At 36.8% G+C, this 27,562-nt stretch overlaps 1 protein-coding gene across 1 annotated transcript; it reads left to right on the top strand.

Annotated features, from left to right (window-relative positions):
• Positions 1 to 342: 342 nt before the first annotated feature.
• LOC126366833 (cytochrome P450 4d2-like) lies at positions 343 to 24,291 on the top strand. The gene is made up of 10 exons (XM_050010137.1): positions 343 to 609; positions 5,714 to 5,803; positions 6,348 to 6,458; positions 9,272 to 9,457; positions 14,861 to 15,057; positions 17,569 to 17,629; positions 18,186 to 18,390; positions 19,794 to 19,945; positions 20,563 to 20,748; positions 23,787 to 24,291. The coding sequence occupies exons 1-10, from the start codon at positions 450 to 452 to the stop codon at positions 23,993 to 23,995; spliced, it is 1,557 nt and encodes a 518-aa protein (XP_049866094.1). The 5' UTR covers positions 343 to 449; the 3' UTR covers positions 23,996 to 24,291.
• Positions 24,292 to 27,562: the final 3,271 nt, after the last annotated feature.

Below are 27,562 nucleotides of genomic sequence, written 5' to 3'. Positions count from 1 at the left end.
AAGAAAACGACAACACATACGAACGAAAATAGAGTTTACTTAAATCTGAAATCTATAATTAGTATTATACCCTAACCTTTTTGTAGTAACCGTTTTTGTTATCGCAACTTATTGGCTTTATTATTCCAAAAAGCAGTTAATTAGTAGAAAATACAAATGCCAAAACGGATCACGCTGTGCAAAAGTGATGTCCAAGACAAACAGACTAATTGTCACTTCCCCGTAGCGTAGCCTGAAGGTCTTGGTCTAAACGCCGTGAACTTGTCGACCTGCCATTATATCTATGGAGAATTAGTGCGTGAACCGTGGCGGTCGAAGGAAAATGTCCATATAAGAGCGCACGTTAGCCCGGCCCGCACACTTGAACATGCGCGTAAACGCCGTGACGTGACGCCGGTCAATTTGCAGTTGGAAGTTTACGTACTAAGGTATAGCTAGTCCAAAGTGCAATGTTGCTGGTATTGTTAATAGTTCTGCTGCCGCTGGCGTGGATGGCTATGTTCAAATACAGGAGGAGGCACATGTACAAGTTGGCCAGGCCTATACCAGCGCCAGAGGTGGAATTGCCCGTGATCGGTATCGCACACAAACTCATGGGAAATACTGAGGGTAAGTCTGTTTACTGCTACAGGTGCTTATGCTTACTTATGTGTTGTGAGTGAAACAAGTAAAAGTGACTGTTCAATTCAATTCTTAATCTTTCGAACGCCGGAACGCGGATCTCGACCAGACACAATGTAAAATCTATTGTGTCTGGTATCTCGGCATATGAGAGGTTAAGGAATGACTTTTGTGTGATGACAATTCTGCCACGTTCACGTTTGAAGAAAATACACAATAGGACAGGAATAAAATGTAATTGGTAGAAAATTCGATATTTATTTAGGAATGTCCTCTTGCAAGATGTTGAGCATACTCGTCATTGACACTGAAAAGTGACTGTTAGATTCTGTGGGCTGTGACTGTCTGCATATTACCTATTTTTTGGAAAAAACTGTTGTTCTTAACATTCAAACCACGCGCCTTGCGTGTTTTTGTATGCTTACGTAGTAATATTTTGATTGATAGATTACACTTAAGTAGCATTAGTTCAGGCCTTCTCGGTTGAGTGATGATACTAAGTATTAACCTGCCTTATCAGTTTTGCTTTTGGGATTCATTCATATGTATACTTACACCCGATTGTACGTAGATAGGGGCCAATATTAGGGTAGGTCGTCAAATAACATGTTGGGGCGTCTAGCTGCTTTTGCAAGTGTTTCTAAGAGTGTGGTGGTGTCCCATGGTGTCCTAGAGAGATAGGACCTTAACATGATGTCTATCTATCTATATCAGCCTAAATTCATATCCAATTTTGGATGTAGGCCTCTTCCATGTATTCCACTTCCGACGATCTTGGGCTATCGACATCCAGCCATATCCTGCGTGCCGTACGATGTCATCCTTCCATCTCATTGGTGGTCTTCCTCTCGGTCTTGTGAATGCTGGTTAACATGTTTTACTAGTTTTAAGTTTAAGTACGCGGTTATTATCATAATTAAAACACCTAATAACGGGTTCTTACCGCGTTTAAATGGGGATATGAGACTCCCGATATTTCGACACTGTTGCAAGTGCCATGATCACGGGATGACAGTCATCCCGTTATTAGGTGTTTTAATTATGTTTTACTAGGTATTAATATGGGCGATAGATCGCTCTCCGGTCAGCATAGCTACTGTTCATGATATATCCATCATTCGTCATATCGAAAGTGGCTTTAAGGTCTCTGTCAAGTTGTCCTCTACTTACGCTCTGCCCAACCCGTTAAGAATCTCAAGCGTGAGTTTTTGTTATCATGATATGTATGTAAAGAAAATGCAAAATAGTTTGCAAAGTACATATTAAATAGAGTAATAATCAATCAATGAAAAACGAAACACATAAGAGATGTTGAAATGAAATGTGCAGCTGTATAATGCCAGAGGAGAGATGGACAATTGCGATAAGCAAAGGAATCCGACTGGCCGCTGATGTAGAGGCTTATGCAGTAAAGATGCAATGATGACCTACATTTATTACGCAGACAAAGCTATTTTAACCAACTTTAAAAAAAGAAGGTTACCGATTTGACCCATATATGTATGTAATATTGTTGGAATTGCACTATATTCGTAGATATATATACGTTAGTCTATGGGGGCTTCTAAGCACGTGCATAAGTGTACGCATAGGTATGTTTGTCCAGGCATTTGTTGGATACTTGAAATCGTATTGCAAATATTCATTTTTAATGCATTATTTAACTTAGTACGTTCATATCTAATGCATGTTTCAATCGGCTATTCAAGTTATAATAAAAAAAAAACATTATTACGGAGGAAAAATAATGAACGCGTTGATGTCTTTTGTATGAAGGAACCAGTGTTAGAGTCAGTATCAGTGAACGCAAGGGGCGCGGGGGGCAAGCTCTGACTGGCATAGGTATCTATTGTACCACATTGGGAACGTAAAAGAAGCTTTATTTCCTAGCCTTTAAGCCGATCATAGGATCAGAGTAGGCACAGCACATACGACAAGTCGTGTTACCAGAAATTAAAGCTGTATGAAATAAAAATATTTTCAAGATACTTACAAGATTAAATATTTTAAAAAGTCTGACATTCAAAGCAGGAGAATACAAAATTTAATCGATGTAAATATAAACGCAAATACACTTCTCATCAAAAAAATCGAAACACTTCCGTTTTCATTGTTTCTGTCCGAATTTAACACAAAAAATAATTCATACGATGAAAAAAAATACATAAATGTATAGCTGGCAGTTTGGCCATTACAGTAATAAGCGAAAATTCTAAATTCAAAATTAGAATTTCATTTGTTTATCTTATAAACGAAATGAATCACTGCTTTGAGACAAATGTGTGTTTAGGGTTGGAGTACATTTAGCGTTTAAAAACTAAAAATTGGCGCCTATCCTTAAACTTTTTGTTTTTATTTCAATACTGTGACTTTGGGACGTCTGAAAAAAGATTTTTTTTCTAAAACGTATGGATACTTCGCCCACAGAAGCCGCCCAAGTTGTGGCATTGCTGGATTCTGGCCTTAGTCAGCGTGTTGTGGCTGCAAGACTGCATCTAAGCCTGTCATCTGTTCATAGAGTCTATAAACGTTATCGGGAGACTGGTTTGTTCACGCGCCGTTCAGGATCTGGCAGGAATCGGGTCACTTCTGAGCGAGATGATCGATTTATTGTAACAACTTCTTTAAGAAATCGACGCCTTAACGCTTTTCAACTGCAGCAGCGGCTTCGTGTTGTACGAAGGGTGGCTGTAAGTGACTCTACAATTAGAAGAAGGTTGAAGGATCGTGGACTGGTACCGCATAAGCCAGCAAATGGGCCGAAATTAACTGCAGACCATCGAAGAGCGCGCCTTAACTTTGCACGTGAGCACCTAAATTGGTCATACCTACAGTGGAGCAAAGTTCTCTTTTCTGATGAGTGTAAAATTATGCTGTATGGTAACGACGGAAGGAACAAGGTCTACAGAAGAGACGGAGAACGCTATGCACAATGCTGCATTGAAGAAAAGGTCAGCTATGGTGGCGGTTTGTGGACGGTTTGGGGAGGAATCAGCGCCGACGGTAAGACAGAGCTTGCTTTCGTGTCTGGGCCACGTCTGCCTGCACTAAACTGTCATCGGTACGTCGAAGAGTGTCTCGAGCCTCATGTGATGCCCTATGCACATTTTATTGGCAACGGCTTCATATTCATGCACGACAATGATAGGGCTCACACCGCGGGCGTCGTACGAGATTATCTTAACGAAGTCGATATCTCTATTATGGAATGGCCAGCAAGAAGCCCGGACATGAATCCCATTGAACATCTGTGGGATGAATTAAAGAGACGAATTCGAGCAAGAGATCCTGCCCCAGAAACACTTAGCCAGCTGCAAGATGCAATCCAAGAGGAATGGGACAATATACCACAGCATGTGATCGTGACTCTCATCAGATCGATGAAGAACCGTATGGAAGCAGTAATTAGAGCTCGGGGAGGGAATACAAGTTATTAAATAAACGTTTTTTAGCTTTTTTTTTCATTTACGTGTGTTGTTTTATCCATTTCCTTTATACTCCATACGGAATAAAAATGACTCATTTAACAAAATACGAAACCTATGAAAAATTCATTTAAATTTAGAACATTAACATTAAGATTTGATAAGCTCATATAACTCACTATTAAACGACATTTAACATTTATTCCTAAATGTACACATTTTTCTGATAATCCTGACAAAACGTAAACTTGCAAGGTGTTTCGATTTTTTTGATGAGAAGTGTATTTTGAATTTGTCAGAAAACAAATTTAAAGCTCATGTGAAGCTTACTTTATGTAAAAAAGCTTATTATAAGATTAATGTTTACCTAAATGATAAAAATGTCTGGTATTAAATTATGTGTTCATCTAGTTATTAAATAACTTGTAGATGTGTTGCTGTTGCAGTTTCTTGTCATTTCTTCTCCTCAGACAATGACGAAATGAAATTCGTCAGCCAAATGACGTAAATTCAAAAATGTTACATTGACCTTCAACAAGCTTATCTATGATAATTACGTTGAAATGAACGTTCTACATGTGAATGCTTTTTTTTTTAGTTTGTGTTTTTGTTCAAATACATTAATGCTAAGTTTATTTTTTATTTTATAATTGCGTAAGTTGACAATGTGGGCATTAGGGTATTTGACTGGGTAAAAGATAAATTGTAAAATGCTAATCTACAAATTAAATAGAAGCCAATTTAACGTGACCATAAATCAATCTCTTGTTTTGACTTATTTTCGTCATTTAATTATGAATTAAGTATCAAGAAGTACGGCTTTCGAATTATTTTGTTTATGACGTCACAGGCCAGTATTTCCATACAAATTGTATAGAACATTTTCGAAAAAAGTATCTCATTTGACTAAGTTATCAAATAGCCGTTTGAAATTTGATATTGCCCATTGATATTGTGTCTGGATGAAAGGACTCCAGACATAGAGATTCTGTCCTTTCTAACACGATGGACATTGTTATGACCATAAGGTTCATAATATCCATCTCAGGACTTCGCATTAACAGTAGCTGGAAGTTGCCTCTGAACACTTGTGGCTCTCCCACCCCATTAAGGATTATGGGTGTGAGTTTATGCATGTATGTAGCTAACTTAAACTTGTCTATGTAACTTGTAAATGCACAGGTTTAAATTGCGTCATACTGAAGTAATATTTAATTGTTTAAATACCTAAACTAGAACAGAACCGGTTGGAAAACTCGACAATTGTCTTATAGGTAAAATCCCATAAACAAAGAAAACAAACCATACAAACACCACAATTATCACTATATAGATCTGTAATTATTACATGGTTACGTTCCATTATTACTCACCGAACATCAGTGCATTATTGTAAGTAACTTGTCGTTTCATGAATTACGACTACTAAATACACGGTGTGTATATTTACTTTTTACCACACCCTGTCCACTACATACAAAACACCTCGTTTTACACAGACACTACACATTGACGTTATCGTGTGACGTCTGATGCCCTTACGATTGAAGACTACAGTAAGACCGAGGGGGGTGAGGTAAACCTAGCTCAGCCGCTGGTGGGGAGCGGAGAGTTGTCGTTATATACGTAGTATTAATCCTTATTCTATGATTTTACTTTGGTTTCAGATATAATGACCACACTAAGTAACTTCAGCTATGAATGCACGAAACACAATGGTATAATCAAAGGATGGTTGGGCCACATCCTGTATTTTGGTACGTAAGAAATAAATATATTACTTTGGTACACCTTGTTTCAATAATCGAGATGACGTGTGATTATTGGTTTGGTACAATATGGTTTAGTTTTGTATACTATGTCACATCTAGCCACATTTTTATGGCAAATTCAAGAAACAAGAAACATTTATTGAGAAGCTGTGTACACAATTACCACCAAAAACAATATACGTATAGATGGCGTTGACAGCTTTAACGTGATAATTGCCTATTTTCTAATTATTCAGAATGGCAGAAACATATATAAAAATAATTGTTGCTTGATATTTGGATTACATTATGTATAAAATTATGTTGCAATCTATATTGCTTCTCTTTATTTTGATCAGAATAATAATGGGTGGAAGATGTAATTGTGCCTGGCTGTAATAATAAGGGTCATCATTTATACCCAAAAACAAAGATAAAAGATGCATATGTCTGTTATCAATGATATCTTTACAGCGCCATCTGTATTGTGTTTGAGGAACGTAGGCTGGAAAGACTCTCATTTCTATAGGGTGCTTTTTTATATTTGCAGTACTGATAAACCCTGCGGATTTGGAAGTGGTGTTGAAGACTTGTTTGGAAAAGGATGACCTTCACCGGTTCCTCAGGAAAGTTATTGGATATGGAGGCATATTTGCACCAGGTTCGTATATAATAACCCTCCTCGAGAAGCTTGGTGGCGCAGCGGTTAATGCGCTCGGTCTGCGATTGTTGAAGTTAAGCAACTTTCGCAAAGGTCGGTCATAGGATGGGTGACAAAAAAAAAGTTTTCATCTCGAGCTCCTCCGTGCTTTTTTTTTTTTACGTTAAGCCGTTGGTCCCGGCTGCATTAGCAGTCGTTAATAACCATCAAACCGCACTGGGCCCGCGTGATGGCCCGATCTCCTATCCATCCATAGGGAAGGCCCATGCCCCAGCAGTGGGGACGCTAATAGGCTGATGATGATGAACCCTCCTCGAGGATTGGCAGAGGGCATGGTCAAGTGGTAAATTAATCCTGTTTCCATAATCGATAAGACTTCGCTGTCTGTCCTTCTGTCTGTCACCAGGTTTTTATCAAGCACCGCGATAGCTAGACAATTGAAATGTTCACTAATTGTGTATTTCTGTTGCCGCTAACACGACAAATACAAAAAAATAATGGGGCTCCCATGCAAATGTGATTTTTTTACCCTTAGTATTTTGCTTTATAGGAGCATTCATGGAAATCGGTAACAATGTTGAACTATACTTTTGGCACTATTGACTATTTAGTTAATGTTTATTTAGAAGCTTATGGTTTAATCATTGTGTATCCATAAATAATTAAACAATAACTTTTAAACCCGTTATAAAAATAAGGTCGGTTCCGAGGACAATATAGCAGTTGCGTAAAGTATGAAAATTATTCATTGTTCTATATCAATACCTACTGTTGTTTACTTAGTCAATGATACGGAACCCTTGGAGCGTGAGTCCGACTCGCACTTGGCCCGTTTTTATTTTCGTCGTTGATAAGGCTTTTAAATCAATATTTTTTTATTTATTTTATTTTTACAGTTTTTAAAAAAAAAAACGACTACAAATTTATAGGAATTCAGTAGATTCAGTAGAGTTATTATCCATAGACCCTAATTGTAGGACATTACTGTATTTCATATCTCAAGGCTTAGTGAATGTTATATCAATACTTAGGTACTACTACACAGAACGCATAGTTCAGTACCATTAGTAATTATATTTCGATATTCGATATTGTAACAGCCTTCGTGGTCTAGTGGTTAGAGCGTTAGGCTCACGATCTGGAGGGCGGGTTCGATTCCCGATGGGGACATTGTCGAAATCACTTTGAGACCTTTGTTTGGTAAGGACTTTGCAGGCTTGTATTACATGATTTTCCGAAAAAGTAAGATGAATCCGTGCTTCGGAGGGCACTTTAATCCGTTGGTCCCGGCTATTAGACGTAAAAACACCTCCACGACGACGCAGTGGAGCAGCGTGGTGGAGTATGCTCCATGCCCCCTCCAGTTGATTGAGGTGAGGCCTATGCCCAGCAGAGGGACGAATGTATAGGCTGTTAATGTGTATGTTATGTATCATCATCAGCCGTACGACGCCCACTGCTGGGCATAGGCCTCCCCCAAGGATCTCCACGACTATCGGTCCTGCGCTGCCCACATGTTATGCTTATAGATAATATGTAACACGTACTGCGCTAAGATCTAACAGTTAGATCTTTCAAAGTACAGAAGCCAGTGTTGTAAAGTTCGCATAGTGATGTATCAGTCGGATTAGGCCCATCGATTCTGTCTATCTAACAGTACCAAGGTGTGATCACGCACGTCGGTAGGATATACGTTCGTAAGAACTGCACTAAGCGTCGAGTTAAATATTGCTGGAGAAATTATTTTCACGAATACTCAGTTTGACTACGGGGAAGAAGGGGTCATAGCACCACCTTGCAAAGTCATACCGTGCTTGCTAAGATCGGAAAGAAAACTGTTTTGCATATCATCTTTTTTGGTACATATTACGAAACTTGTATCTTTATTTTTATAAAAGTAAGATTGAAGTCACCTGAGTTGAACCATGCCTTTTAAGTCTATTTACAATTAAGTATACATTAAAAGTTGTGAGATGATAATCGCATTTCGAGGCAAACTTTGTTGTAATCACTCTCTAGCCAAGGCACTCTCTCAAAATGCGTAAATGTCTGATTGCTATCAACAGAGCCATGACATTATTTACGAGTAATATTTCAGAGAAGGATAATTGTAATTACTTACTTATAATAAATGTAAAGAAAAAATCTAATTATCTAAATTAATTTAAATCTTCAGGTTAGGTAAGCGGACCCTGTGAAAAACTGACGCTAGGAAGATGATGATGATGACTTGTAATTAATTTCTTCCTTCCTCTCTTAATTCAACGGTCAACAACCTAATGCTTTTGTTTGCTAAAGCTCTCGTTTCGAAATTATATTTTCAAGTAACTTCAATGATAAAGTTTGTAGTTTATACCTTAATAGCAAGAATATTTTACGACTAAGTTTTTGTGATAAAACTTCTTCTTCTTCTAATCCTATCTCTGTTGGGATGTAGGGCTCGATTAACAGATTTTCACTCCTCGCTATCTTTTGCAGCCTCTGTAGCTTGCTCCCAAGACATGCCGAGAATTGTAATCATTAGTCTCGCCATGGTGATAAAACTTACTTATAAGTACTTACATTACTTTTTATTAGTACACAATCATATTTTGTTAGTAACAATTTATCTTAATAATAGTAATTAAATACATTAGTCAGTACAAACACTGCACTGCACTGTTTTTATTAGTTGCCGATAAACTGTTGGATAGGCTATATGCTGGATAACTGTTTGATAGCACTATTGACATTTACCAGATAAGTTCCGTATAGAGTATATCAGCTATCAGCGAGTATTAAAACAGACCTTTAATGTTAAAATATTGGTGCAGTATCAATATGGCGTCGTCGTCGCAAGATCCTGGTGCCGGCGTTCAGCCCGAAGATCGTGGAGAACTTCGTCGAGGTGTTCTCTGAGCAGAGTGAGCGGCTCGCCGAGCGGCTCGATGCACGCGCTGACACTGGCACCTTCAGCATATGGCCGTACCTTAGCACGTACACTCTCGACTCTGTTTGTGGTGAGTTATCTTCACGTAGTTTTTGTTTTGTTCCGCTTTCACGCTGAACGTGGAGCAAATGTTTTTTATAGGTGATCTAGGTATGTAATTGGGCTGGCGTTCCCTTCGGATTGGTAGGTCAGATTGGCAACCGCTACTGTAAAAAACACGACCAGTGTCCATAACTTATAAGTCCACAAGCTACAAGTTACAAGTACTTACGTGTAAATTACGTTTATCAAAAATAGTAGAGCGATTGGAAAATATACTTGTGAAATAAATATTGACACTTGTAACATGTAATTACATGTGTAGTTTGCTAAACACATTCTTGTAATAATGATTTTTTTTACAAGAACATTACTTGTAATGCGTGTTTATCAAAACTCTTTCGGTTAGGAACGCGGTCCCTGTGAAAGCTAGGGATAGTGCTACAGAGATCAAAAATTTAAGGGGCACGGGGGGGAGGGACGAGAGGAACTGGGAGCAACTGAAGAACCTGTTCAGCTGCTTCTCTTCCTAGGTATGAAACTGATAAAGGGATAGGGTCCCATCTAACATGATGGACCAATAATTGAGTCTTCTTCTTATAGTTTGGGTTGTAAGGTGAATTACTAACCTCATCAACCCTAGTGTCAGGGTTATGATTGAGCCGCCAAAGGCCCCTGACATGGCTCATGTAACGATTACTCACTTATATCAGTAAATAGTAACCGGGACCAACGGCTTAACGTGCCTTCCGAAGCAAGGATCATCGCACTTTCGGTTAATCAGGTGATCAGCCTGTAATGTCCTAACCAAACCAGGGATCACAAAATTATTTTTGTGATATGTTCCAACCCATTCGAACCCGGGACCTCCGGATCGTGAGCCCAACGCCACGGAGGCCGTTAATAATTGGGTAGTTTCTTAGGTCAAAGATAAATTTTAAATTCTGATTAGTAAATAAAGACTCATCTAAAGGTGACAAAAAACGTATTATTTTTTCTATTTAACTTATTTGTGAATTTTAATGAAGAAAATGCGTCATAGTGCGTGCGTAATAAGTGCGTCATTTAGTCACGTTTTTCTATGACGTCTCAGGTTGTTTGTTCATATAAATTTCATAGTTGGAAACTGTCCTATTGGACCGGTAATTGGTCCATCAATACATATACTGATGGGCTGATTATATTATCTGTCACCATACGGTTGATCTTGGACGTTTTTGTAGCTATGTGATTCTACCCACCGTGTTTTATGTATGTAAGTACATAAATGTTTTTTTTTTTGGAATTATGTTGATTATGTACATGGTTGACCGCAAATTGTTAACAAGTACTTAACTTACCTACTACACCCTGAATTTTATTACTTTAACATGTTTTTTTAAATTGTTTACAATAACAGGTGTAGCCGTGGTAGCCCAGTTGGTAGATCGCTTGACTCTCAATTTAAGGTCGCAGGTTCAAATCCCAACGTAGGCCTAAACCAATGATTTTCGAATTTGTTTTCAAATTCATGTTTGGATTATAAATGATTATCACGTGCTCAGCGGTGAAGGAAAATATCGCGGGGAAACCCACATTCCCGAGAAATGGGTATGTGACTTAACCTATATTGGGCTGAATTTCACTTCGCGGGCTGGAAGGTCAGACAGGCAGTCACAGCGCTTCTGTAAAAACCGGACCTGTCAAATCTTCAGGTTAGGTAAGTGGATCCCGTGAAAAACCTATTATTTTTTCTATTTAACTTATTTGTGAATTTTAATGAAGAAAATGTATAATAAGTGCGTCATTTAGTCACGTTTTTCTATGACGTCTCAGGTTGTTTGTTCATATAAATTTCATAGTTGGAAACTATCCTATTGGACCGGTAATTGGTCTGTCTTAGGTGCCGTCCATTAATCATGTGATGTTTTTTTTTGGCATTTTTCCGCCTTGGTGATACATGGTGAGGTTCAAGACTAACCCCCCCGGAGATGATGTTTACAATAACAACTGTTTCTGGTAAACATTAAATTAAACTATGACACTTTATCTTAGGTATATGAGTCAAGTTCAAGTACTCATTCGAAGCACGTGCATTATGTGATAATAAAATACTTATGAGGAAAAATGTTAAAAAAATTAGATCTGACGTAGATTTACGATTACGTAGTGTTGTCCATTTCACATAGCTATAAACATTATACTTCCCCAAAAAACATAAATTTAATTTACTTAGGGGCCGTCCATTAATCATGTGATTTTTTTTGGCATTTTCCCCCCTTGGTGATACATGGTGAGGTTCAAGACTAACCCCCCCCCCCCCCCCTATTCTATATCACGTGTATTTTTTAGTACATACCAAAATAATAGCACGAAACGCCGCTTTTCGGTTCAGTATCGCGCGTTTGCCGAAAAAATAAATACTCGTGATATATTACTACCCCCCCCCCCTTATGATATTTCGTGATTTTTTTCATGGACCTCTCCCCCCTCTCGAGCCTCGATTAATGGACGGCCCCAATTCATAAAGGAATTCTGTCGTCTCTGCCTAGGTACCCCAACGGGAAATAAGTGTAATCTTATTATACACATTTTATGTGATAGGTGACGACCTCCGTGGCCCAGTGGTTGAGCGTTGGGCTCCCGATCCGGAGGTCCTGGATTCGATTCCCGATGGGGACATATCACAAAAATTACTTTGTGGTCCCTAGTTTGGTTAGGACATTACAGGCTGATCACGTCATTGTCCGAAAGTAAGATGATCCGTGCTTCGGAAGACAACGTTAAGCCGTTGGTCCCGGTTACTACTTACTGATGTAAGTAGTCGTTACATGAGCCTACACGATGAGTATTTTAACGTATGAATATTTTCCTTTGTTATGTCTAGTGCAAGTCGGCCCGTGCTAGAATTCGAACCTGCGACCTTATAGTGATAGTCGAACGTTTCAACCGGGGTACCGCATGTTTACTAAAGGAAGACATTGAACATGTACTAGAGGCGACAATACACCGTGGTTTCGGCTGCGCTATAAAAGAAAGGTCGCGCGAACTACTGAGGATATCCATGTTATTAATATGTAAATATCACCTGTCTGTCTGTGTAACATTGTTTATTTGTACGTGCGTGAGAGGATTAATGATGCACAAGCGACAGAAGTAGGCCACCCGTTTCATTCGGAGTTTCATTTTGATTTATGTCTTATGTATGAGGTATGAGCTAGCCCGCGTTCAGAAACTCACGCAAACCTAGCCTTGTCTGTAATTTTACTAAATCTAGGTACTACATCGTCGTACCAAGCTGAAATAAAATTATACACGAAATCATTCTAATTTGTCAAACTAATTTTAATTCGTTATCGTTTAAACGAACAATTTCAGGTAAATTAAGTTGATTTTGTAATTTTTCCTCGGCCTTCCTCAATGTATTAAATACATTGCCGTCACAGAGCTAGGTGATTAATAAACCTTGGCCAAACTTGGTTTCCTTGAGCTTTGACACAAGTTTGAGGGGAATTACTGTTAAAACATTCCGTGAAACTGTCAACGGTCTACGACAAGTCCATTTTCTGTAAATGTGCCTTTCAAACGGATTATACCTATTATCAAATTCAAAAATATCTTTATTCAGTAGGTAACATAGTTACACTTTGAATCGTCAATTTTTACATAATGAACGTCTCATCCGCCTAAAACTACTGCAGCTACTCACAACCTGTATAGCCGGGGAAAAGAAGCTGCAAGAAAAACCTCTCTATCTATCTAATAATAGATATTTATAATATAGTAATAATATCTTTATTTCAGGCTCAGACCTATAAAATTAAAATGTAAAAAAGATTATAAATTTAAAATTGTGCACATAAAATTAAAATTGCAAATCTAAAACTAAAATACTCAATTGTAAATTTTAAAATTTCAAAATTAATTTATTTAATGGATACTTAGTTCCTCTTGCGATTAATGTACCTCTAACTACCCCATTTGGGAACACAGTCGTTAGCTTATGTTATGTTCATCGTACATCAAGGGCCCTGTGCCGAGGTATCTTGTAGCTACTTTTCCTCGGCTATACGTGAGAAGCTGCAGTAGTTTTATGCGAATGAGACGTTCAACAAAAATATATTTATGTAAAAATTGACGATTCAAAGTGTAACTTTGTTATATACCCCATGAATATAATTTTTGAGTTTGAGTTGTGACCTTCACTTTATAACATTAAAACCTTAAAACACATTATGAAGTTTACACCACTTCCTTAAGGAAATACAATTTTTAGAATAAACGTAATAAAGTCATAGACCTACCTTTTTAAAGTAGTTTGTGGTCAGCGTTTCACCTTTGCCTCGCAAACCACATTACATATTTCACTAGAACACGGATTTAGTCATTTTCCTGCAAGAAGTCCTTTACTTTTGCGATATAAAGAGATGAAAAAGTTGAAAAGTTGGTGCGAATGTTGATGGTAGGGCTGGCAGAGGAAGACCGAGAAGGACTTACGATGACCAAATTGGAGATGTCTTTAGAAAAGGTTTAATACGATCTACTCTGAACCGGCGTGCGTGTATGAAGCGATTGATGAATGTGGAGGAAGCAAGAAAAGTGTGTCAGGATCGAAGCAAATGGAATTCTATAGTCTCTGCTTACCCCGGTGGGAAATAGGCGTGAGTTTATGTATGTATATAAAGAGATCATTGTCAACAGTAGTTCTATGTTAGGAACACCATATTATAAAAGTCAAAGACAAAGAAATCGACTCAAGTTTTTGCATTTGAGCAAATCACTGTCTACAAAAATGATTATAATACCTTACGGGAAGGTATCCAGAGACAAAATAATAAAAACGACAAATAATAATTTAAGTCTGGCAACAGAACTTGCGAGGTTTTTTTCTGTCCATCAGCATAAGTCTATTATAGTTTTGGTTTAACTACGATCGATTCCTAACTCAACATCACATCATATTCATCTTGGAACGTAAATCAGGAAGGGCCGAGGGTTACCTTCTTATAGACTTGTAGCTCCCTTCCCCTCTATTAGGGATCACGGCTGTGACTTTTGTATGTATGTACCTACGAGCATGCGCCGTAAAGATACACTTAAGTTGTTTTATGTTTATTTATGGCTGTCACTCCATTAGGGATCAGGGACGTAGTTTTATGGTTATGGCCTAGTTATACGGCATTAAGCTGAGGGAGATCTTTATATTTTGGGCGCCTCCATTGTGTATTTAATGTCTGTAATTATTTGTCTTATTAAACTTTTTGTATTTGTTTTATTAAACTGTAATTTAAGTTTGTAAATGTGGCGTCCAATATGGAAATAAATATTTACTTTCTTTTCTTTCGAAGTCGAAGATGATAGTTTGATTATTATATCCGGCCAAGTAGTGAATGCCATCGGCGGCAAATCTACTATAAGTCACGTTAAATTAAAAAGTAATTATTATTGCCAACAGAAACCGCAATGGGCGTGAAAGTGAATGCACAAGGAAACCCCAACTCTCCATACCTGCTGGCGATGAACAAGGTTTTGAACTTGGTCTGCGAGAGGATCTTCCACTTGTGGCTGCAGCCAGATTGGTTGTACCGCCTATTCCCGCAGTACCCTGAACATCAGCGGTGTGTGAAGATCATGCATGACTTTACGGATGATGTGAGTCTTATGCTATTGCAGCCTGACATTTACGAGTTATCGTTTTAGGGTTTCGAAAAAACCAACCGAATCCTTATAGGATTACTTTGTTGTCCGCCCGTTCTGTTTGTCAAGACCCTTTTTCTTGGGGTGCGGTCCCTTGAAGTTGTAAAAAGAATCTAAATACGGCTATGTTATGTTTGTGTAGACTCTAAGATGGTCTTTTATGCGTGCAATGCGGCTGGCTATATTTTTAGTCTTATTTAAATTTTTTTCGCAGGGGAATAAAAACTATGAAAGGCTAAAAGCACAAGTAAAGAAATGTTTTCTCTGACTCTTTATTTAAGAGCTGCGTTTTTGACAGTGTAGTAATGACCATTCGTCTCTTCTTTCCGCTAAATCCTTCAGCTTATACGATACGACCTGCACCTTCTCTTCTATTTGTTACATAAATGTTCTCCTAGGTCTACCCCTTCCTTTCTTTCCTTCAATTATTCCTTCTATGGTGTCAAATCGACGGGGAAGAAGCAAATACTCCTATCTTACATTTTTAGGCAAATCGACTTTTTGATGTAGTTCGTTGCGAAATTTAATTTTACGTTGGCTGGCAAGATCTCCGTTGTATATTTCCTACTTTTAGGGTGATTTTCGATGAATAGAAATAGCTCTTAAAATAAAGATTTTATATGTTGCAATATTTTTTATAAAAATATCTCCTTTCTACAGAAATAAATATCTCCTATCTCATGTTTTAATCGATAATAGCTCCTATCTTCAGAATCAAGCATGAGTCTTTTTGTTTAATGGAAGATGATAGAGGTCGATGGATGATGATGGGCAATGGGCATGGCACGAAATGTGTCTTTGTTTCAAAAATAAGAGATGATGGACCCAAGATCTACTTTTTGGGGTGATTCGATCACTGACACTTTTCAATATTAAATTATTTTTTTCCTAAGCGTGTAGCTCGAAAACGGGCGAAATATCAAAAAAATATTATATTAACAAATTTGTAGACAATTTAATGTTCTTTAAATTAATATAAAGTTATTTTCTCTAGGACGCATCGTTTTTGAGATATCAGCGAAAAACTCAAAATTGGTATCTCTGACCTACACCCATTCCGCAACACAAAACATTTTTTTTAAGGACAGTTATTAATAAAAATTGTTTGACAAGTTAATTATTTGATATTGGATAACTGGGTTATTTATAATTATCTTTTTGTCAAAAAAATTCCCACAGTTTTAATTTTGGAGAGGAATTTAGAATAAAAAGTGAGAAGTAAATCGAACGACCAATACCATACAAAAATATCGATATTTTATATTTTTGTATGGTTTGGTAAACATTAAGTTACGGAATTGACACCATGTAAACGTGGGAATTTTTACTATGTTAACTCCATAAATAAGGACACATTTAAGAAAAATCATAGGATTCCTCCCACATACTCTACAACCCTTTTATTGACCGGGCTATTGATAATGATTTTAATAAGTACCTACTTGTTGATCTCAGTTGATTATTGACTTAATAAATATATAATTCGTACTATATTGATATTTTTTTTAAATGCCAATTAAAAAACAATGGTGCCTACTTTATCATGATCAATAAATAATTTGTTAAACCTTGTTTAAGATCAAAGTTTATTTTCATTAAAAATGCTAAGCGTAGCACTTTCTTTAAAAAAGCTGTCGTTTCAGTATTTTTTAAAAAAATACGATTATTTGTTATTATATTGCATGCTTTATAATAGTTTACAGTTAAATATTTACTAGTTAAATGTTGCGGCATTGCTTTATAATATCTCCTAACTTGAACATAATTTGAAATTCATTCAAAGCAATACATCCTATCTTACAAAATCATGTATAATTTACGTTAGTTTTATAGTTATTGTTTTTTTTTTAATTATTAATAGATTTTTGAAGCTACAGTGAATAGTTTACAAAGAAAAATAAGTCAAACAATAGGAATTTGAAGGATTAATTGCAAGTGGAAAAACCGTCTAACGTCAAAACTTTCGACCCAACACAGAAACTAATAGGCTCTAACTTACATTAACTTTAATTCCTCTATATATACAAAATTAATATTAGTTTAAAAAAATGTCTCTTGAAATAACAAAACTACCTTCAGAACATGACGTCGCGCTATAATTATTAACAAAAAAGTTATTCAGTTTTTTCCTCCTCCTGTAAAGTTAGGTCTGTGTAAGATAGGAGTATTTGCTTCTTCCCCGTCGAAATGAAAAAGTGGTGGAAAGAATAGAAGAAAAAAGAACCATAAATAAAGACCATAGAGAACCGGAGAGGAAATATGATTGGTCACCTGATACGACACGATTCGTTTATAAAGAAATGTTTTAAACAGCTCGAAATCTAGAGATGGACTTATTATTTTCAAGAGGCGGACTTAGAAGCGAGCTTTTAATTAAAAAGTTTTTAATTATATAAGCAGTGTATGAGTTCCATCATTAGGCAAAGCCGTGTCCTATTTAACCCCTTGATTTATTGTTGTTTTTAGGTAATAAAGAAAAAACGAGAGGAAATAAAGAATCAGGGACAAAATAAAACAAAAGACTACGGTAAGTGTCACCATAAGTATCTACTGTCTGATCGACTATCTAAAACTTATCCAGCAGATAATAGTATGTACACATATACACACACATAGTTCAACTCAGATGTGCGCGCGGCCTTATGTGTGGGTAGACTTTGTGTGCGTGACAAACACATACAGTCGGGTATGGTCACGAGCATTAATATGTATACACTTTGGTACCATGTCACATTAACTTTTTTGACAAACTGAACTGTAAGTCTCACTAAATGTCAAATATGTTAGTGCGACAGAGTCCTAAAGTGGGTACAGGGTACATTATATTGCTCATGACTGTACACATACAAATAAAGTTATTTAGGGGTTGTATACGGGTTTTAAAAAATACAGTTATTTCGTAATTTAATGTTTATTTATTGAATATTATTCTAAATCGCTACTTGAAAAATCAAGTGAATTGAACTATCTATACCAGACATGAATCTAGAGTTATTTATCCATCTTATATTGCGTTCCATTTCTAAATTGTTAACAACTTAAATGTGTTTTTTACCTTCCCCCTTACACGTCATCTTTCACAGACTTAGGCACTTATAAAAGGAAGACATTTCTGGATCTACTGATCAGTGTGTCTGGTGGAGGGGAGAAAGGGTACACTGATGTGGAACTAAGGGAAGAAGTACTAACTCTATCAGTAGCTGGTACCGATACTTCCGCCGTGGCGGTGGGGTATACTCTGAAACTGCTTGCCATGTACCCTGCTGCACAAGAGAAAGTTTATAAAGAGTGAGTACTTTAAAATATTCATTATTTATACCAGTTCGACCAAGTACAAGTAGGGTTTACATAAAATCATGCGTTTAATCATTAATAGGGTTGCGAAGCTGCACTAAGAATGAACTTGAAGTGTACAGGGAGTGGGTTCGAGTTTCATACGAAGTTCTAAGATGGATGAGTTACAAAGGACACATGACATCTCTAAATATAGGTCACTATTAGTCAGTATTATGTACTACTGAGTACATAATTCAGCAATGCACTTTCTTTTTGACGTAAATTGTATTTGGAGGTGTCCTTTGTAACATATTATATGGGCGATCATCCATCTTAGAACTTCGTGTTTAGATACTAACAATTCGTGTGTAGATACTAACAATTTTATTGAAAGAATTTATAATTCATAATACAATATTTTCGTGCAGTAAAAACTGCAGTACTTATCTATCTTTAGCATCAATCTATTCACTCAAGCGAACATGTGATTCCGAAACTGAAATGTTTATGCTAGTTATAATTGCTTGATAATGCACAAATGCGATTGCTCTGTTTGGTCTAGCGTAGTGCCGCTTATGCTAGGTATGTGGGAACAATTTTAATAGACTAAAATCTTCACGTGTAAAAATAAAAATATATATACAGGGTGTTAGGGACATCGTACCGAATATTGAGGGAAATAATTCAGCTCATAATACTGAGTTAATAATTATCAAGTTGAATTTTTCGTCGAAAATTTCAAGATATTTTTTTGTGTTTTTTAAATTATTTTCAATTTAAATACTTTTGATGAGCCGAATCATCCCCCTCACTATGTATTAAAAAATACAATAGTTTGCAATAGTACATTATGTACCTAAATGAGGTGCAATAAGTGCTATTTTACCAGGAAGTTTGTTGAAAAAGTTTGTATTGTTTACCTACTCTGAACCATCACGTGTGTTCATATTCAGCGCTTATCGCTATCGACCTACTAGGGTCGATTAATTTCAAATATTCTTCCTCTCAGACGACGTCCTGAGCCGAGGTTCACGCCCAACTGGGCACCCTCAGGTCTGTTGTCTTAAATTTTGTCCCGGGTGAGAGCTTTCAGCGCTCCCCATTTGTCCGGCCAATGCCATCTGCGGCAAATCTACAATAAGTCATGTCAAAAAAAAAGTGAATGATGATTGTGGAGGAAGCAAGAGAGGTGTGCCAAGATTTAAGAACATGGAATTACATCGTTGCTGCTTACCCGGGCTTGACTTTATCTATATGTAAACAAGTACTTACTTGGGTGTTAAAAAAGTACCACCTAAACTGCATTTTCTGAAAAGTACGAACGTAAAAGCTTACTGGTTTTTTTTTCTATTTTTACAAAAAGATAAAAAAATAACAATACCATAATTCAAGATTGCACTTTTTATATTTTCCAGGCTACATGAAGTATTTGGTGACTCAGACCGGCCTTTGACGAAAGAGGATCTGATGCAACTGAAATATTTGGAGAGAGTGGTTAAGGAGTCTCTCAGATTGTACCCGCCTGTGCCTTTTATTATAAGGAAAGTCTTAGAAGACATTAAATTACGTAAGTTACTATTTACACTGTTTTTGGATTTGCTGCTTTTGAGGATTTTCGGCTCAATGGCGCCAATAATAATTCAGGTGGACAAAACTACGTAGTATTATTCCTTATTCTATGACATAACTTAATTTAATTTTAGTTTGACAGCGCTATATAGTGCTGTCCTTCACTTATAACGAGTGCAAGACAGAGATATAGCTAGTTATAGAACTATCAAATTAAATTACAATTATTTATTATTATTATTTAATTATATTGCAAATTGGAAGCGACGATGGTGAATGTCGGTGTACGGACAAACCAAAGTTGGTTTTTGTTGCACCGTCAATTGTAAAAAAAATGTATTAAGTACTGTATTTATTTTTAATAAATAAATAATTATAATAATTAAAATTAAGTTTCTGCAGGAATCAGAACCAATTGTGTGTACGTACTTAAGTTAAAATATGTACTTTAAAATAAATTAACACAATTTCAAACAGAAACCAGACTCCTAATTTTCCATAGAGTATGGTTGGAGCTAAGCTAAAATTGTATGACATGAATCACAAATATTTCAAAACTGCGTAGGTCGTTAACTTTTTGTACTGAAAGAAAAAAATACCATATTATTTCTACAGCATCTGGTCGTATCCTTCCCGCTGGCTCTGGAGTAGTTTGCTCCATCTGGGGGACCCACCGCGACCCTAAATACTGGGGCCCCGACGCTGACAACTTCGACCCTGACCGATTCTTGCCTGAGAGGTTCAACTTGGCCAATACCTATAGCTTCATGCCCTTCAGCAGTGGCCCCAGGAATTGTGTTGGTAAGTGTTGAAAACATACTTCCGGCTAAGTTAATACCATCTGAGGCAAACCTAATAAAAAGTCATGTCAAAACAAATACATAACACAGAATCACGCACGTATCCCCGAAGGGGTAGGCAGAGCTGTATAGTATACAGGGTGTTAGTGACATCGTAACGAATACTGAGGGGGATGATTCAGACCATGATTCTGAGTTAATATCGAGTGAAATTTTCCGTCACAAGATTCATGATTCTTTTTTTTTGTGTTTTTTCTATACTTTTGCGATGGAAAATTTCACAAATTAACTCACAATAACGAGCTGAATCATCCCTCTCAGTATTCGTTACCTTGTCACTTACACCCCGTACAAGTACATACAGGTAGCCATACAAGTAGGTATGGGTGTTAATGACACCGCAACGAATACTGAGGGGGATGATTCAGACCATGATCCCGAGTTGATATCAAGTGGAATTTCCTGTCGGAAAATTCATCAAAATTTTAATGGTTTTTTTTTACTTACTTATTTCAGTTCCATATTTTTGCGACAGAAAATTCCACTTGATATCAACTCAGAATCATGGTCTGTAGTGTATACATACACCCACTCGGATCCTCGTCAGCTTGTTTGAGTCCGAGCCAGCTATGTTTCTGAGAATAGGAAACTAGAAGTATTGTCAATAATACCTATCAATTATAGCAGCGACCTATTGTGATAGCATGTTAATTATAATTGGTACCTACACTACTGCAATATTACTTACTGGTTATTACCTACTTGAGTGATAGGTAAGTAGTGGTTACAAGTATTATAATATAATTTATATAATGTTTTGTTGAATTAATTGCTATAATTTCACAGTACGATAGTATCTCCAGCCGTATCCGCAAATACCTCTAGAATCTTTTCTGGTGATATGACCAAATCGACACGCTACAAATTTTTAGGGCGTCTTAAAAGGCCACATTAAAGCAACGAGGGTCTTTTCAAGCTACGTTCCCCAAAAATAATATAGATGGCGCCGTACAGATTTAACGTGACAATTACCTATTTTCTCATTACTCGGGTACATAATTAATCAAAAATACAATGTAATGGCAGAAGCTTGAATAAAACTATTTTTTGCTTGATATTTGGATCATATTATGCATAGAATTATGTTATTATCTATATTGCTTCTCTTTATTTTGATCAGAATAATAATGGAAGATGTAATTGTGCCTGGGTGTAATAAAAATGGTCATCATTATGAGCTGATCCCTTGTCACAAAGGTTCATCATATCAATCGTTTCAAGAGTGGCTTCAATTTGTATTTGACTACGGCCGCGAGCCCGTATGTATATAGAATGTGATAATAATTATTACACATTTTACATAATCGGTTTCGCAGTCAAATCGAGATTTTTTCATATTTACTTACCTAACTAGGCAATGGCCCCGAGTCCTGCAGACGCCTCCGAATTTTACTTCAAGTTATACCTGTCATTTTCTTATCCGCCGAAAAGGAAAGGGACGGATGATTGACAACTCTTAATTTTAGGAAGAAGGAGTAAATGAATAACACGGGCGAATCAAAAAGGTATCTCGCTGGTATGCAAACCGTTTAACGTGTGCTGTCAACATAATTCTGTCGGGTTATTGACCAATGTAAAATTTTTAGACGATTGTTTCAGATTTGTGCTTAAAATTGACGTCTGTCCCATAAATTTTATTCTTGTCGATAACCCGTCCCTTTCCTTTTCGACGGATAAGAAAATGACAGATATAACTTAAAATAAAATTTGATGGTGTTTACTGGAATTTGCACCAATGAAGTGATTATTCACTGAAGATAAATGTTATTTGATTACTGCAACATTGTAACGTTATTTACTTATAATAGGTAGTGTTTCCGCAAACTCTGTTAAATATGGTACCTGACTCGGTATTTGACCCGTGTTTACCTGGTTATTAGACGGTCGTTATTATTACAATGATTAGCGCACAATAATCTATTTAGTCGTACGAGTCTGTTGATGTATACCTGTGAAAGGACTTCCTGTGTTATTAAGTTCATAATTGCTGTCGTTGGTCATAATTATCTAAGTGTTCATGTTATATTACACCATATACAGTATAGCGCCTTTTGATATTTTTATTGCAATTAAGTAGTTACATGCTGTTTATACTCAATTGATCGGAGTTGGAAAATACCTAAATATTTAGAAGTTCCTTGTGGCTTAATATCGCGGGTTTAACGTTCTTTTCTCGCATCCATAATAGGCTAATGTAATGCATTACGAATCAACTTACTTGTTACTTTATTACCAACTTTTATCGCCATAGTGTGCGAGAGGTTTTAGTACACAATGGCCGCGATTCCTGCAGACACCTCCTAATTTTATTTTAAGTTATACCAGTTATTATCTTATCCACCGAAAAGGAAAGGGACAGGTGATTGTCAACAAGCTAATTTTAAAATGAATGAATAACCCATGCGAATAAAATAGGCATCTCGCTGGTATGAATTTCGTTTGACGTGATATCTACTTAATTCTGTCGGGTTATTGGCCGATGTCAAATCTTTAGACGGTTGTTTTAGATTTCTGCCTAAAATTGACGTGTGTTCCAGAAAATTTATGGCTGTCGATTACCCGTCCCTTTTTTTCAACGGTTAAGAAAATGACAGGTATAACTTAAAATAAAATTAGATGGCGTCTGCAGGAATTAGCACCCATGTATGAGTTAGTTGTTGTTATCAACAGTGTTTTTTTTTAACGATTGCTGTTCTTAAGCTCCGCGTAATATCTAGCTGCGCTAGGTCCGGGCCAACTGAGTCTTAGGGCAAATCAGGCACTGCTAGTACTCAAAATTTTGGACCTAGGTTCAAAAGTAGATTGCAAAGGTGCAAGTTGCAAAGGCTACTGCTTACCCCAACCCAATACAGATTATGGATGTTGTGGGAGTTTATCTTTGAAAATGCATTTAAGTAACCCTTACCATTCCTCTCAGTCTTTTGCCAAAATACTCAAGTTCTCAACATTGTTTTATATTTTCAATCACTCATGTTACAGGATATCAATACGCGCTGATGTCAGTAAAGACGGCAGTATCAGCAGTTCTTCGGCGATACCGAGTAGTGGGCAAAGAAGAGACTAGTCCAGCTCCGACCATCAGGGTCAAACTGGACGTCATGATGAAGGCAGTGGACGGCTACCAACTAGCTTTGGAGAGACGGCGACCGAAACCTACAGCTAACGGCACATCTAAAATTATAAACTAGATAAATTCAGAAGCAAATGTTTAAAACATCGCATATGAAATCTAAAACTGTAACAACTAAAAAAAAGAAATTCGAAAAATACTGATTTGAAAGTTTGACAAATTCATAGTTCAGTAGAGTCTTCTAAGTATATAATTATTTCTGTTACACTACATAATATAATATTGCTTGTCAGTTTATGTATCCTGTACTGAATTTCATTTGCGATATCTCTAACAGTAGTAATGTACCTCTCAGTATACGAGTAAGTTATTAATTCTTAAGCTTTATAATAAAGATTTATATGTGATAGTAAATTAGTCTTTTGTCACTTATTTGGAATTCATAAAAAACTTATCTAAATGTCATTGGTCATACTAAATCATTAAACAAATAACTTCGTACGTAAGTACCAGATACGAAGAATTTATCTATAGGATCGTGTTGTTGGGCAAGCACTAAGAAATTACAATTTGGCTAGTTACCTACTCTGTTCAAAAAGCATATACTATAGCATCACGCCTGTATTCCCAAAGGGGTAGGCAGAGGTGTATATATGTACTTATATGTACATGGCAATCAGTGTAAGTTGATCACACGCATCGACCGTTGTTCAGACCAACTTACGCTGGACGATGAATAAGTTTGTTGAATTCTCCGCGGAGGGCCGTGTTGCTCTATGAATTATCTAGTAAATGTTATAGGTTTGCCTCAAAAGGCATTAACCACTTGAACAGAGTACTAAATACCGTCTAAGGTAAAATGTGTGAAACATTTGACACATGCACATATTTTTGAATCCGCCATATTAAATCTATTATATTACGATTTTAAAGCGATGAAGACTAATACAGCGATTCAGAAGCGTCAAAATATGATTAAGTTAGCATAAAGGCGGTACATATGCTCCTGAGAAGTCTTATGGCGCTAAACATCGCTTTTAAACAGCTCTATAACGGTAATTATAACTCGAATCTCCGGCTATTTCGAGTACATTGTAGCGCTATGAGCTGTATAATTTGTGGCCTTTTTGACACTACAAGAGCTTTATATCCGGATATAGAACTACTATATTACTTACTAATGGAGCTAAAGCTGTTTTGAAAATCTTTTGTCCGGCAACTGAACAGCTTGTTATAGCGCTTGTGTACTTAAACCTTCCGGCCAAGTAGTTAATGCCATCTGCGGCTGCGAAATCTACAATAAGTCACGTCAAAAAAAAACCTCATTAAACCTATCGTGTACTTGATTTCTATAAAAATCAATAATCAGTTAATTTAAAACAGTACACGATAACAGGGTAAGGCGGCCTTGCACTTTTCCATTGCCGTGCGTTTGGCTCGTTATGTTGCAGGTTTTAAGCATGCTTACAAATTATCTTATGGTATTTTTAAAATAACTGGTTAACCTCCGTATAACAAAAGTAAGGTAAACGTGGCTGGCATAGAATTAGAAATAATACTACGTATAGAACGGCAATTCTTAGCTCCTCGCCAGCGTCTGAGCTAGGTTTACCTCACCCCTCATCGGGCATAGTTTAGTCTTCAATCGTACGGGCGTCACACGTCACACACGCAGATGCGCGTGTACCATAACGTCAATGTGTAGTGTATGCGTAAAACGAGGTATTTTGTATGAAATGCCTGGGGTCTAAGTATAACTACCCTTAATTTTTATAAAAAGTGCGAGAATCTTCGAAAGTGACTAAACTATAAGTAATTATATACTCGTGTTTACAAATGTACAGTCTCCTTTATAAAGAAATATGATAGAGTATTCTAACTACACGTAATATTACGAAACCTCGACCTTTAATGTTTTAACTAACTGAATTCTCTTGGCATACTGGATTGCATTCTTTGAATTAAGAAATGCATTCTTTGGCTTAAGAATTTCTTAGAAGTTGAGCTACGAAATTAAAAAGTTAAGTTTATATTTTCTTGGAATATTTTAGCTTGTTGAAAGCTGGCAAATTGGTTGGCTACTAGCCGAAACACCTTCGCCGATCGGCTGTTACGGTATTACAATGTAGAGCAGCGTGGTACTATGCTCCGTATGTAACCCCCCTTTAACTGTAATATCGTATGTATATGTCGTGGCCAGATCGTAGAATTGTTCATTTCATGATGTGTTCGACCATTTCACGAAATGGTTATATTTCATGAAATAGTCAACCTATGTTGACCATATCGCTGAAACGTCAACGTTTAATGATATTTCCATGTTATGTGATAGTCCATGTTATGTGGTGTAACAAAAATGCAAATAGTCCATTAATTTCTTAGGTTCAAAATATGTACATATTCGATATGGAATTACTTTAATGTACAATTACTTTAATTCATCGATTACCTATAATATCAATTAAGTTTTAAATATAATCGATACCAGCGCCACTACCGGTGGACAATGGTACTAATTTTACGATATGATTGCTAACGTTTGGCCATATCATGCATTTAATTGCTCATATCGTTAAACGATTTGTCTTCATTGATCTGGCCAAACTACATCATGATGTGGCCAACGAATGACATTCTATTTCATGAAATATGACCATTTCATGAAATGATCGGACACATATACATTACATATGTACATGTTTTTGAAAGTAGAAACTTCGTGAAAACTTTCATTCTCTGACAAAACGTGAGCAATTCGTGCCAACAAAAAATAACATGCACATTTACATGTGATTGCGGGAGAAACGATTGTATTTTATTGTGTAATAGTTCCCTAAGGAACAACGGTAACAGTCACCGTGTGTTTTCAAGGGGTCCCCTCCGTAACGGCGGGTTATCATTGCGGACACGCAACCACGTTTTTATATAAAACTAGGTTACTAAAACACGGGAACCGGGTTCAATTAAACTTTAACAAATACCAAGAAGGGTGGAATGTGAAATGGCTGGTAATTTGATTTGTTTGAAGCACTTACTGGCGCGACTGTCTGTAGATAACATAATTAGTGTTTTGTTTTTGCAGAGTTCTCACAGGAATTATATAAACGTTTTAACTTACTTAGATATTATTATTTATATCTAGTTATTAAATTTTTCTCACTAAACTTGGAGTAAGGAAGAAGACAAAAATCGACTACGGGATTTGCACTCCATTATATTTATAATGGCCTATTTATTGTGTAGGTCTTCTTCTTCTATCTTGTGGGTTATGAGATGGATGATCAACCTCAGTAATCCTTAGCAACCTCAGCGACCACAAAAACCAAACTTTGTGATATTTGGTTTGGGACCGTTCCCACCGGGATTCAAACCCGGGACCGTGGGATCGTGAGTCCAACGTTCAACCACTGGATCATTATTATCCCGTATATGGTTCGTAATATTCACCTAAGACTCCAATACTAATAAGTGTGGCTTGTAGCAGTGTGTAGCTCTGCCTACCCCGATATTGATTACGGGGATGATATACGTCTGTCTGATATACCTATATTTAAAGAAATTTATACTATAACAATTACGTGAAAATGCATTCACGTTACATGGCTTTTAGAAGCGGGCGCGTCACGAACTATTCCCCATAAATCGGAGGAACCTTGCAACTCAGTTCGAGTCTGCTCGACTTGAC

This window comes from Pectinophora gossypiella, chromosome 5 (genome assembly GCF_024362695.1).
Source record: "Pectinophora gossypiella chromosome 5, ilPecGoss1.1, whole genome shotgun sequence".
Lineage (NCBI taxonomy): Eukaryota > Metazoa > Arthropoda > Insecta > Lepidoptera > Gelechiidae > Pectinophora > Pectinophora gossypiella.
The sequence above is the reverse complement of the archived record's forward strand: the minus strand, read 5'-3'. Positions and strand labels throughout refer to the sequence as shown.

Bases quoted from the DNA above. Each gene is read 5' to 3' on its own strand.
- LOC126366833 (XM_050010137.1), top strand. From the start codon at position 450: ATGTTGCTGGTATTGTTAATAGTTCTGCTGCCGCTGGCGTGGATGGCT. The intron at 6,459-9,271 runs GTTCGTATATAA...ATATTGGTGCAG, and splicing joins TGGAGGCATATTTGCACCAG to TATCAATATGGCGTCGTCGT. The intron at 17,630-18,185 runs GTAAGTGTCACC...CATCTTTCACAG, and splicing joins AAATAAAACAAAAGACTACG to ACTTAGGCACTTATAAAAGG.